The following is a 14424-nucleotide window of genomic DNA, read 5'->3' as shown; positions in this document are numbered from 1 at the left end:
ACACACACACAGTTTATTTCAGTTTATGAAATAAACTAAACAAAGTGATCACATATACATGTACAAAAATATTTTAAAATGTAAGTCAGTGATGGCTCTTTTAATGTGACAAAATAATTAGTCTTTTCTACATTAGCATTCTCTGTACAAGCTCATGTTGCTCAGGATTTTTAAAATCTCACATTCCAGCAGAAATCAACAACATTAAAATGTCTGTTGGAATAGAATTCAGTCACGAGTATTAATCTCAAAAGAATGCTGTAATAACACACTGTAATACAACCTGACTGTGACCCTGAAATAAATTTTAGCCTCTTTTTTTTCTGGGCATAATACAGAAATTGTAAGTAACTATATGTCATTGTATTAATACTGTAAGAATAAGAATAATGACTGCACAATACCTGAGATAATTAAAGAACAATGCTACTATACTGTACTTTAACACTGTGGGTTACTTCTAATTAACACATTTACCTCCTAGCATTCATGTGATAGTTGGCAGTTAAACGAGAGAGCGTGCAAACTCAGTTCAATTCATTTTATTAAACCAGATGTGCTGTTTTATCTTCTGTACTTGTGCAACGCCATGCTCTGTGAGCCAGTGCAGCTAGCCAAAAGGAGGAAGTAACGGTAGAGTGAACATAAACATGAACATATCGCCGCACAAGCAGAATTCACATTATTTTACTCTTACACAATCACCACTGTCATTCCTACACTCTTTTATTGTACAACACTTCACAATATGTGATTTGAAAAATAAAACTTTAAATAGTATTCAAGCTCATGTGTGTGTTTTGTTTTTAGAGCTGCTATTTCTTCTCTTTATGTCTATTATAGAACAGGGCAAAAGATTAAACAAAATCAACAGAATGATTAGAAAAAAGGCTTGTCTGTGTGATCTTAACCTGTTTAGAGGGTTCCAAAGTGACTGTCAGGAAGTGATATAGAAACAGAAAGCAGAAAAGATAAGAAGTATTTATATCATGTTGGGAAAAGCCTTTTGAGATATTAACACACAATCTGATTATAAAAAACACTTTTTTATGATCAATGCTACTCCATTAATATTCTTTTAGTTAATATAGTTATTTATAAAAATAAGATGATTTATGATCAGAATGTCGTTGCCACACACAGGGCATCCCCTCTTTTATGATTAATCATATTCTGTTTAAAAATATTTATTAGGAGCTATATGTACATTATATGTGCCACTTATTGGAGAATCTGGCACCAAATATTGCACATGGTTCCATGCCACTAAAGGTATAATTTGAGAAACATCCAATTAACACACACAGCCGCACTTATAGTGTATTCTACAATTCGTGGCATGTTTTGTGTTGTTTATATTTGATAGATTATTACTGTGTTACTGTAACTGCACTCCCGAATCATTACACTTGCATTAAACTGTGTCAAGACGCCAAATAATGTTCTTCAAAGCAGGTGTGAGTGGACTTTGCAATGCAATTAAAACCCATTAGACTCCATCATTCATTAACTAAGTCAACCTCTTGCAGAAGCCCGAGAGCAGAACAAAATTTCAGCACCAGCATTTGAGGAAAACCCGCCTCACCTGCCTGACACAAGTACACCTTTTTGGTTCATTTGATTTTCTTTTCCTTTCTTTTTAAAAGAGCATAGCTTATACAGAGCAAAGATAACAATGCTCAAACAGTAAAATCCTAAGACACAAATTTTTTTTTTGTCTATAGATTCTTTAACAATCTTCAAACATACGCTATGCTGGCAAAGGTTTTTGGACACCTTACCTTTCCAAAAATATGTGTCGGAGGCACACAACTGTATCAGATGTGTTTGGAAGCTGTGGCATGAAATTCTCCTTTCACTCTAACAAACCTGTTCCAGCATGAGAGACAAAGTGCACAAAGTCAGCTTCATGAAGATCTGCTTTCCATGGGAGTGTAAGATCACCTGCTATAGAGATCCAACCCTATGCACCCCAGGCCTCCTCACCTTTTCACCTACATCAGTACCTGACTTTACTAACACCCATGTAGCTGAACGAATCTCCACAAAATCTAGAGGACCATCTTCTCAGAAGAGTGAAGCTTATTATATCAGCAAATGTGGACTAAATGTGGAGTCCACAAACTTTGGTCCATATAGTATATGCACATTAAGTCAGATAATCTCCCAGGCAATTAATTCACACAATCTCCAAAGCCCCGATGTTGTTTGAAATGTAAATGTCATTTGAAGGGCAGCTAAAGAAAAAAAAATGTTATCAAATCCTTGTTTGTACTAGTGAGGGAGTATAAATTTAGGAGCCAAAGTTAAGGTTATTTCACACCTCACTTCATCTGCACATCGCCCTCCTCTTGTCAAAACCATGGCACTTTTTGGGAAAGTTCTAGAACCTGTGGGGTTCATGCAGACCATGCGCGTTCTCGTTGAGGGAATCTGCTCGTATCTGAGTGGCAGTGCGACTTCCGACGATTTGGACCTGGTCAAGAAGAATTTGGACCACATCGATCACGAACTCAGCTCCACTGGACCAGGTCTGCTGAGCGATGAGGAGGTCCACTGTCTTGAATATGACTTGGCTGTGGTGTACAATCAGCTCGGAGCATCAGTGAGAGCCCAAGCGGAGTTCACAAAGCGTGAAAAAGAAGTGTTTCTGAGCTTCGTTCAGGAGTACAGACTGGAGCGGCAGCTGACGGCGCTGTACAGTCGTATGATGGGCATCTCGGTGCTGACTGATCAGCCGACCCTGCTGGAGAAGCTTGTTCTTAATCGCAAACCCAGGCGCTGGGAGATTAAAGCATTTTGTGTCAAGGTATGCAGTCTTTGGTTGAAGGTGGAAAGGTTATTTATTTTTATATTGTTTTTAATCCATTTGCTTTATCCTGGTCAGTATCTCAGTGGTTCTAAAGCCTATCCAACATGAGTACAGGAGAAGGGAAAACACCTTGGATGGAACACCAGGGCTTCAACAATACTTATTTATACACTCGTTCACATTCATTTTAACATTGACATTTTTGTGATGTAGAAGGAAACCTGAGGACCTGGAGGAAACCCACATGGGGAGAATATGTATAAAACCTGAGATCATAAATTTAGTAATAGTAACTTCTGCACCCGTTTGTACAACATCTAAAGTGCGCTAGATTTCAATTCTCGTACCATTTAAACGTGAAAATTCAACTCAAAGACCTTATGTAGTGATTCGTTGATGACGTTACTGTACGGGCGAGTATGCACGTTTCCCAGGCACAATATTTGCAAGCAAGATAACCTTGATAGTAATACACAGAGTTGTAAAAAACAAAGTAAATGTCAGTCATGAAAAACAAAGAACAAAGCAAAGACATCTGATAACACCAGCTGATAATTTACTCAGGAACCACGTTGACCTTTAAAAATTCCCACACAGGGGTAAAGCGAACAACCTGGAACTATACGGTTCTCCAGGGCTTTGTGCAAGTCCATGATGGAAGACTGGGCCTGTAACAGATAGTCTGTTCATCTTTATCATGGAGATAATAACAGTAGTCCTGAATCTCTTCCACTGCAAGTTAGGAGATGCTTGTGAAGGATCTTCTTATACATCCAGAGCCTTTATTTAAAAAAAATATATATCACACAATGTCTTTTATTCATATCTCAGGTTTTCAAAAAAGTCAATGGCCATCTTCAATGCATTCTATTTATCTCTACCTAGTATAACCAACCATGATCTTCCATAGAATATAGTAGTAGTTAGAAGAATTAATGATGCCACTACAGGAGCCGTGAAACATCACTGATACACCACCATATTAGCAATGGGTTATGAGGAAAGGATTTTCCTGTGGTTCTGGAGACAACACTGACTCAGCACAATGTTTTTCTAGCGATATTTGTTATTTTTTTTCCCTTTCCTACCTAAATTCTGGTTTATGTAAATGTTTACTTTTTTTTTTTTTATTCTATACGATATAGGCAAAAGTTTTTGGACACCTGAGCATAAGATTGGTGTGCTATTTGGATGTCTTATTTTATATGTAATCCTTTCTTTCTACTTGTCGAAATAAACTCCACTCTTTTAGGAAGACGTTCCACTAGATTTTATGGGGATTTGGAATTGAGGAGGCCTAAGGTGCAGTCAGAGAACGTCAGGTGTCCCAATATTTTTGTGGATTTTTAAAATTTTTGTGAATTTTCAACATACATTTGGTGGATTTTTAACATTAATAGCAGACACTTTCAGCTACAGGATTAAGGGCCTTGCTTAAGGGCCCAGGAGTGGCAGCTTGGTGTGATTGGGATTTGAACTCACAACCACTAAGTAACCAACTCCCCCTATTTTCACAGACAGGTAAAAAAAGATGCACGTGATTGATACAATTAGAATTTATGGTGATGTAGGGGCTCAGTAGTGAAAAGTTTGAGTTGCATATTAGAAGGTTGTGTGTTCAAATCCCAGCACCATCAAAGTAGGATTGAGGAAATGTACTGGATCATGTGGATATTTTATGATAGATATTACAGAATTTGACTGTGAATGTGTTTTACTGTAAAAACAAAAATAATAGTGAAATGTAAGTGTGTGTGTGTGTGTGTGTGTGTGTGTGTGTGTGTGTGTGTGTGTGTGTGTGTGTGTGTGTGTGTGTGTGTGTGTGTGTGTTGGATCTAACCCATTTTTTTTTCCATTGCAGGTGAACTTTGTGCTTGGGACAGGCCTGTTGTGCCTTTTTGTAGAGGCGTCTTTGACAGGAAGAGACCAGGCTCTCCTAATAAAGACCTGGTCAGACAGGATGGCAGCCTTGTACAGGAAAATGAAATCCACCGGTGGGCTCTGTTCAGGGTACTTCAAAGAGCAGGCTGAAGATGATGTCAAGAAGCAGATCCTGGAGGTTCGTTGGAGCACACACAGCCCAGAGCAGCAAGCTGCAGAAATCCTGAAAAGTTTAGAGCGTAATTATGACTGGCTGCACTGGGCTGTAATGGTGCACCCTCCCGTGGCATGTTGGAAGGAAGCCGCTCTTGAGGGCCAGGAGGAACCCGAAGAACAGAATGGCTGTCCAAACCGGGAGCACTTCATCTCTGTTTTCTCAGAGGCTTCCAATTCCAATGTCGTGGCCTGTCACAGAGACACGCCGTCTTCCCTGGATAAATCTCGCATCCATCAGCTGATAGTTGACCTGGAATGGAAGCTCCCAAACCCCCCTCCTGAAATTTACGCAGCTATAGAAGAAGATCCAGGGAAAGCTAGATTATATCTGGCCAACCGGATGCTGAAGAAGCTGCAGGAAGGGCTTGGGACAAGCGTCGCTGTCTATGTGGTGCCTGGAAAAATGGAGATGAAGTGCAACTTTCCCCAGGCTTCATTTTACCAATACGAATATAAGCACAGGCTGGCATCTGGAACTGTTTGTGTGTTCGGGTAGAAGACCAGATTCGATCTATAGGTTTCATTTTAACAAGCATTTATTGATATGTATCTTAGAAATCGAACAATCAGGTCTCTGAATCGGGGGTTGATTAGTCGTGCGTGTTAGGCATCGAAACACTGTATTCATTGTTATGAGTTGAATTACAATTGATTCACATGCAACAAATGTATACATATATGTGAATTTTACACTTTTGGCATCAATAAAAGTGAACCGTGTAAAGTTCAGACCTAACGAGTACTGTTTATTACCACAAAGTTAAAAAATGCAAAAAAAATCCTTCAAATAATCAAATAATCATTACTGTAAATTATAAATTTTAAATATCTTGAGTAAATCTTAGTTATTATACACTCCGGTGTCCACAAACTTTCGTCCATATAGTGTACCATGATGTCATGTGATGAATGGGGAATCCCCCTAGTGTAAACCTCAGACACCTCTGAAGACATCAGATGAAATTGATGGTCTCCTTCATTGCTCTCTTCATGTCCTTCATAACTTCTGGGAAGTCTTCAAGCACTTTATAGAAGCGGTTCGCAGACAGAGAAAAGAGCTGGCAGATAGTCTGAGCTCGAACTGTTGCCAGATGTTTGCCTCTGGTGATCAGACACGTATCTAGATAAAGAATATGGTTTATAAAGAAGATAATAAATTATTAAAAAAGATTTTTCTCATGTTCTCGTAGTAAAATCCTCCCATAGCCTCCAAAAAAGTGCCATAAATTATGCATCTTTAATGAGAGCTTCATACTGACCTCCGAAGTAGCCTCCATCACACAGCTCCGTCTGAGAATCCTCCGTCTCCACGACGACCTGCCCACACTCGATGAAGAACATCCGATCGCCGGGGGCGTTCCTATACACGATGACATCGTCCTCCTGAAAAACCTCGTATTGCAGATGGAAAAGGATGGCGTTGATGAAGTTTATTTCACAGGTGCGAAAGATGGGGACCCTCCTCACGAGGCCCGAGCACATGATCATCAAAATCTCCTTTCAGAACGACAAAAACAAGTTGAGAAAATCGAAATGTCCAGTAGGGTTTATAATGAAAACTGAACTGACTGACCTCCTTAATAGAAGAAGACACCCAGTTCAAAACGTCCTTCTCGTCATACCACTTCCCCCCGTAGCGAGCCTGAAAGTAATTACTGACGCGAATACGCAGCTCTTTGGGGAGTTTCATGGAGGTCATATAATCTTCCAGATGATTCAACTACAACACGGACGTATACACACACACACACACACACACACACACACACACACACACACACACACACACACACACACACACACACACACACACACGTCATTCCTGGAAAAACCTCTGGATTTCCGCTCGTCCCTTGAAATAGACCGTCTTTTGTTTCACCTTGTTCTTGTACGCTTTTGCTGTGAGGTCTGCGTCAGTCATCAGGGCCACTGTGTTGGCAACCAGCACTGTGTACATTATAGCTCCTGACATAATGCTGGTCATGACAATCCACAACTCGACCTCATCTCAAGTGACAAGAACAACATGAAAACACAAACAAATATTTTCATTCAACGCTTAGAAAAAAAATGAGAATGATCCTAAATTAGTGTTCATTTATTTATTTTTTTTTACTTGTGGGCGCGTCGGAGGAGCCGTACGATATCGCCGTCATATGCGAGAGCGCACGAAAGACCCCGAAGGAATATTTCTCTCCCACCGAAGCGTTCTGAAAAATAACAGTGTACATTTAATGAATACAGATTAAAAACAAATCGAAGTTCATTATATTACGAGGTGAAACGTTTATTATTAGGAGTCATTGTGTCAAAAATTTGGCACAAAATTTCTCCCTAATGATCTAGAAGTAATGGTGACAAGGAAAAACTCTACGAGACTTCAAGAGGATATAAGCTTGAGAGGAACCAGACAAGAAATGACAAGAAAACAGATTTCTATGCAAACTCCACAGTATTTACAGCATCTTGCAATTTTGTAAAAAATGTCTGCAGGTTTGGGTTCGAATTGCATCATGTGACATCATTAAGTCGTGCATTTAACCAAATCGTGGTTCATAAAGGCATCTTTTCCTAAACACTTTATACAATATCTCCTTCACTGCACTATGCATGACCACTGTACTCATTGTATATAATCCCTTTTCAATTTTTCCCATTTATTTATCATTATTTATTTATATCTATTGTATATCACAGCCTTCCAACCTGTACATATGTAAATATGTTACACTACTACACTTCTGGTTAGTTGTTAACTGTATTTCGTTGCCTTGTAGCATAACATGTGCGATGACAAAGTTGAATCTAATCTCATTAAAAATCACTGTCCTTTGTATTGCAGTTGGAAAAGGATGACGTTGATAAAGTTTATTTCACAATTGTGAAAAATGGGGATCGTCCTCACGAGGCTCGAACACATGATCATCAAAAATCTCCTTTCAGAACAGCAAAACAATTTAAATATGGATTCAGGGGGTTTATAATGAGAAGTCAAATGTCTGAACGCTGCCTCCTCATTGAATGGACGTTCAGTGTTGAGGATGAAGATGGGGTTTTTTTTTTTTGTCTGGTTCCTTTCAAGGTTTGTCATGAAGTCTCATGAAGTTTGTAACTTCACCACAGTCTCCACTGAATCTCTCATTAGGGATAATTTTATAATTATAAGGGACACATTTTTCGCCTGAAACAGTCTGAAGAGTTTACACCCAATCGTGTGGAAACCAGAGGAGAATAAAGCATCTCAGAATGAAGATTGTGAAGGACGGGCTACATTAGAAGAAAAGAGCAGGAGGCTACAAAGGTCTTTACTCTTTCTTTTGATTACATTTTATTTTGTTATCTTAAATTTCTTATGGTGCTTCAACACTTTAGATGCCTGAGTCTGGATTTTCTTTCTTATTTTGACAAGTTCTTTAGCAACCTTTAGTATTACCATGAGATTTTCTCGCTGGACCCAGCAATCCGATGGAAACTCTTCAAGCATCGGGACAAAATACTGCACACAGCCATTCCAGTGGCACAGCAAAAAAATCATCATGAACAATGACAGGATTCTGAACACGACCCGAACCACCTCCAGGTTGGCGTTCGATACCTAGTGAGCAAACAAATCTAAAATCAGGTTCATTAACATGTGCAATGTATATACAGTATACTGTACAGAGGACATCATGATGCTGACATGCAGTCTGAACTAGAACATCTACAAAGCCAGACATAAATCATCTCACTTTCTCCACTTCGTTAAAGAAGCGCACCAGGCGAGAGACGCGCAGCAGACGCACCAGGCTGAGGATCCGCACGAACATGAGGATACGCACCATTTTGCTGGCTTTTGATGATGGAGAATCGCCTTGATACTGCAGATCCTGGAAAAATCAGCAGTATTGAAGATTTGTTTCCACACAGTGTACACTATATGTGCAAAAGAATTGGGACACCTGACCTTTCCTGCCATATGTGGTTCTTCTCTCCAAACTGTTACCACAAAGCTGGAGGCACACAAAGCAAGGTCCATTAAGATCTGCTTTGCTTAGTTTGGAGAGAAAGATCTCCCTCTATAGAGTGGCCTGCTTTAGAGCTCTGATGTCAACCTACTGAACATCTTTGAGATGAATGTGAACGCTGAATGTGAAGGCCTCCTCACCTTCTCACCCACATCAGTACCTGACTTTACTACCACACGTGTCTGATGAACACAAATTTGTACAAGCACACTCCAAAATTTAGTAGAACATCTTCCTGGAAGAGCGGAGAAAACAATAAGAGCAAATTGGTACTAAATGTGAATGCGTCGCTCAAAAAGCACATACTGTACTTATGACCAGGTGTCCACAACTTTTGGAAATATAGTATATGTTCCTTTTCTGCTGTACGTGAAAGATGACTCTGAGATCTTACCGCAATTAGAAGGATGTAACCCACTGGAAAGGCTGCGATCATATCGGGTATAAACCAACTCTTTAAATAATTTTGTCGAATGGATTTCAGATCGAGAATTGCCCCCTGTGCAGGAGAAGGAAGAGAGAAGACATTTCCAGCTTGTCTAAGCTTGACAGTGTACACATTTCTATCACAGATGAAGCACATTTTAACAGCAGGATTCGAAATAATAGTAAAAATCTCCATATACTGTACATCATCATCATATTCCAATATTGTACGCCACAGAATAGTAAAAAATGCATAACAAAAAACAACACACAAATATAAAACGAACACAGTGTAAGTATTTAAAACTGTGCATTCTGATTAAAAGGCCAACATTTTTATATTAAAATACTATTTTATGGACATTATATCATCAAAATCATCCACCGGTGCATCATTAAACCATAGATTTATATCCTTGTCACAACCATATCTCGTTGTACATTTTATGTATAAATGCTTCAAGAATAAGTGTATAACAATATTATAATGTTATGAATAAAGCTATATATATTAAACGTTCCCTTCTTGAACTGTTCAACTCTTTTCCCGCATCCCTCTTTTCCCCACAAAGCTAGCTCCATAAAGATCTGCTTTCCATGGGTTAGAGTGGAAGATCTCCCTCTATAGACCTACATCAGTACATGACTTTACTAACATCCTTGTGGCTGAAGGAGCACAAACCACCACAAAATCTAGTGGAACATCTTCCCAGAAGAGTGAAGATTATCATACCAGCAGATTGAGACTAAATGTGGAATGGGATGGCATATCAATCTTATGATCAGGTGCTTACAAAACTTTGTGATGTGATGTGATGTGATGTGTTCGGGAAAACCTCAGACACCTTTGAAGACATCATATTATATCATGCAGATCTTTATGCGATTACCTGACTGTCCTCGGAAATGATCCCCATGCGAAAGTTGAGTCCCACGTCTACGAGGAACAGAGTATCTGAGAAGATATTGAATCCCTCCCAGCCCACTCCACCTTGTCCGTCTAAGAACGCGATCTCTATCGGGATCCCAATGAGGTTCAGGAACGTTATGGCCACCATGCACATTATATAGTAACTCCTGAATAACAACAACAACAACAAAATAAGTGTCGCAGTATCAGGGGGTTTTTCCATCACAAAATAAGTGAACTGTTATTACAGTTAAGGGTGGGACAGAGCTGTATGTGATGTTGATCTCCAGATGTTTTGTGATGGTAGAAATGTGCCACATGGCTCATTTACAGCTGGAAACTGCAGCCTTTTAAATGCATCTGCAAGTCCAGTAGGAAATTAACTATAAATACATTTCAAAGCTCTAATTAAAAGAAGCTATTTTGTGCCTCTGTATATGGAATGTATATTTGTATTTTGCCCATGCATACAGTACCTTAAAGGGCTGAACGGATGAATGACAAAGGATCCTTTTTCTTTTAGCCTGATACACTCCTTCTCCACAGCCACTTCGCTGCCATACACATAGAGAGACTGCCTGTTTAACTGGGGCAGCAGCAGATTTCTCCACGCGTCCCAGCTAAAGCATCGGTGGGTCCCAGGTGCTTGCTTTTCCATCTCTGCTCCCTGACTAAGCACGCTGATCACGAAACCACTTTTGACATCACCGCTCCCCTCTGGCAATTTTATTTCTGGACTTATTTTCTGCTGATCTTGCCTTTCTTCCCTATTACTTGCTCACACAAACAGTAATTCTTTCAGCACTCTTGTTTCGGCCAAGTAGGGTAGCGAAGAGGATCGCAGGCACAAAAGTTTCCGTTCTCTTCTTCCCTTCATCGCTGCCAGTCTCGACTCTCTCATCAACTATTCAGCATCTGCACATCATGTGCTCGTGAATACGGTACACCTGAAATGCAGTCTGGCTCGATGACAATATGGGGGGAGAGGTTCAATATCATGCCTATATATCATCTCCATGCACCAAACCTCGATAAGGTCCTAAAAATGTGCTGCACAAATAACGATTCACATGATTAAGAGGCGATTATGAGAAAAATGAATCTTTTTTTTTTTTTTTTTTTTTTTTTTAAGAATGTATTTTATTTTCAGTGAGACATACTGTCGAGTGTTAAATTACACACCTGATGTTTCGTGTCTGATTTCTTAGTAAATGCTCAGAGTGTCAAGACGCCGGTTTACGTTTCAGTGTGACGATGTAATGAAGCAGTTAAATGACCTCGAACACAATTGAGTGTCCTTAAAGAAGGGTTTTGAACTACAGAAACACAAATTAAGTGACAATTACATTGATGGCATTTGGCTTTACCCAAAGCAACTTACAACTAAACATTTGAGGTTTATGAGCCTTGCTAAGGGCAGTGGTCACTTGGTGGTGCTGGAATTTGAATTCATGACCTTCTGATCCAAGGTCCAATGTTCTTTCAAGGTGCAAGTTCTTTATTCATTGCTTCCTTGATTGCACCAGATGGTGTGCTAAAGTAAAGAAATATGTGGTGGAAACCCCTTAACCCTGTTGGACATTGGAGGTCAGGAGGTCTCTGCTCAAATGTATAGAAGCGAAAAGGTATGTTCTTTTGGAGGCTGCTGAGAATCTACTAGAACCAGCAATGAGCTGCTTCCTCCCATGGGCTGAATATCAGTCTCACCTGTACCTTCACTGTGTCCTCATGTATCAACCAGCACCTTTTGCCTGATCTGGAGAACCAGGAGACAAAGCAAGCAAACATCCAATGACAAAAGTATCATCTGTCTATTTCATCCAGTACAGATGATCCGGCTTTTTAAACATGAAACGTATGTGAAATTCCCTTCAAGAAAGATTTGTCCTAGATTTATTGGACACTTTATAGTTTTGAGACAAATGATTCCTGTAGCGTGCAAAAATCTAGCTGCCAGCTAATTAGAAAATTGCACCCACTTTCCATATCACTGTACTTAAACAAGTTTTTCCATTCGCTTCATCTCTGACTGGACCTGAGCCACTGATGGAAATAGAGGAAGCACCAGACAACTGTGTTCTCACTGCAGGTGACAGGAAAACCTGATGATTATCTGAAGGTTATGGCACAAAAGAGAGTTTCTGATTCTAAACAAAGAACAATAGGGACAATGGACATACATATCATCCAGACCACAACAAAAGGCATGTTACTGGGTGGCATGGCATCAAGAACTTAAGTCAACTTTAAGTTGTTCTGTGTATGAACTCGACTTTTCTCCTGGTTTGCATTTGTCAGTATTGACATAAACCCACATTCTTGTTGACTTTCAGTTGACCATGACACATTTTTGGATTTTGAAAAAAACTATTAATTAAGTAGGAACCAAACAAAGAACACAGTCCTGGATTATTTCTTTTAAATATAATATAAATCTTGCAATGGACTGTTAAATTAGTGATATCACGTGATATCGGAAAGATTGCTCATACATTTACGTTTATATTTATATTTACAGCTGATCATATGGTCAAGAACTCAATTTCCAGCTGTCATTCTGGATAAGGGTGTCTGCCAAATGCCATAAACGCAAATGTGTGTGTGTGTGTGTGTGTGTGTGTGTGTGTGTGTGTGTGTGTGTGTGTGTGTGTGTGTGTGTGTGTGTGTTTCATCTGGAAACTTTCCCAGTACAGAAGAAGAAAGTCTGCAGCAGGGTGACAGCACCTTTTCCTCTCTCATCCACTTGCTCTTGCCAGATTTCAGGGTTTTTGTTGTTCCAGAGACTTCTCCAGGAACCCTCAGAGCAGGCTGGGAAGTAACGAAATACAAATACTTTGTTATACATAAGCCAGTAAGAAGTCTGGGGTTAACGTGGATGAGACAGAGGGAGTCAGTGATGTAAACATGGGTGAGAACAGAGACATTCCTGATCACCTGATCATCATCATCTTTTCTCTGCTTGTGTTCTATATGGTGGATGTTCAACCTCGATACCTTAATTTAAAATTCTTTTGTATTAATATATAAATATGATGTGAGGTCCAGTTACCAGCGTGACACTAAAACAGTTAGTAGTAATGGCTACTTTTTACTTAAGTACGTCAGAGCCCAAACTTGCTGTACTGTACTTCTAATTGATTAACGGATGTATGTACTTTTGGCATCTCTGGAATACAGCCTAGGTATGATGCCAGGATTCATAGGCCACACACACACACACACACACACACACACACACACACACACACACACACACACGAATCGGTTGCAACCTGAGCTCAGGACTGAATCCCAGGCTCTGCAGCTGTGAAGCAGTGATGCCTGAAAAGCCTTCATATATTCTGGGACTCATTGGCTGAACCAGTTTATATAATAAACACACATAATAATTATATCTACATAATTCTAGACCTCACAGATGCCAGCAATGATCGTATATATATATAGAGAGAGAGCTGCTAAATGTAGAAATTGCGTAATGAGTACAGTCAGGATAATAAATGCCGTGTACATCACCCTCTAAAAATAGCATGGGAATTATGGATTGTGAGAAGCACCAGGAAACAAACAAACAAAAAATACAAACAAGTACGCAGCGGTGAATTATCTCGACCGTGACATCACAACCAGGTGAGAAAAATGCTGTTTAAGCAGATTAAAGAGCTGAAAACGGACTATTAGTAAAACGTGTTCAAGCCTGTTTCTGAGAATTTACAAGAACTCTCTGAGTAAACACAGTGCCAAGAGCAATTCATGAATAAACCTGGGGAATTTTCTGAAAGATTTATTTTTTTTTATCTATGGGTGATGTCTTGCCAATGAGGATTATGATCTCTGGTGTAAATTAATGCAGAGGAAAATGTTGTTGGTTGTACATGTACATGAAAAACAAACCGTAGGATAAAATAGACGTTTCATCCAATGTACTGGACTTTATAAAGAAAATGCGTAATTTCTATGGATATGTAATTTCTAGGGTGTGAGTATGGTCATATGCTCTCAAGGTCATGGGTTATGGGTCCCACATCAGGTGTCCAGCAGCAGTACAGGATGATATTGATGGCAGAAGGTAACATTCAGGTGACAACCAGAACACCAATATCAACTGCATGGAAGAAAGGCCTGGAAATCTACTTCCGTGTCCTGCCATGAAAACTTTATGCTGCTAAGTC

General features: G+C 39.6%; 2 protein-coding genes across 2 annotated transcripts; one reads left to right on the top strand and one right to left on the bottom strand.

The window, feature by feature from the left end:
* Window positions 1-2311: 2311 nt before the first annotated feature.
* LOC310735329 (uncharacterized protein) lies at window positions 2312-5553 on the top strand. The gene is made up of 2 exons (XM_083557979.1): window positions 2312-2809; window positions 4674-5553. The coding sequence occupies exons 1-2, from the start codon at window positions 2363-2365 to the stop codon at window positions 5403-5405; spliced, it is 1179 nt and encodes a 392-aa protein (XP_083414105.1). The 5' UTR covers window positions 2312-2362; the 3' UTR covers window positions 5406-5553.
* Window positions 5540-11142, bottom strand: LOC310735328 (potassium/sodium hyperpolarization-activated cyclic nucleotide-gated channel 1-like). The gene is made up of 10 exons (XM_083557978.1): window positions 10729-11142; window positions 10233-10419; window positions 9311-9415; window positions 8641-8778; window positions 8343-8504; window positions 7026-7119; window positions 6789-6916; window positions 6483-6629; window positions 6169-6406; window positions 5540-6029 (listed from the first exon to the last, which is right to left on the bottom strand). The coding sequence occupies exons 1-10, from the start codon at window positions 10908-10910 to the stop codon at window positions 5863-5865; spliced, it is 1548 nt and encodes a 515-aa protein (XP_083414104.1). The 5' UTR covers window positions 10911-11142; the 3' UTR covers window positions 5540-5862.
* Between the last annotated feature and the right edge of the window lie 3282 nt (window positions 11143-14424).

This window comes from Silurus aristotelis, assembly GCF_946808225.1.
Source record: "Silurus aristotelis genome assembly, chromosome: 13".
NCBI classification, from domain to species: domain Eukaryota; kingdom Metazoa; phylum Chordata; class Actinopteri; order Siluriformes; family Siluridae; genus Silurus; species Silurus aristotelis.
This window is presented reverse-complemented; position numbering and strand designations above follow the sequence as displayed.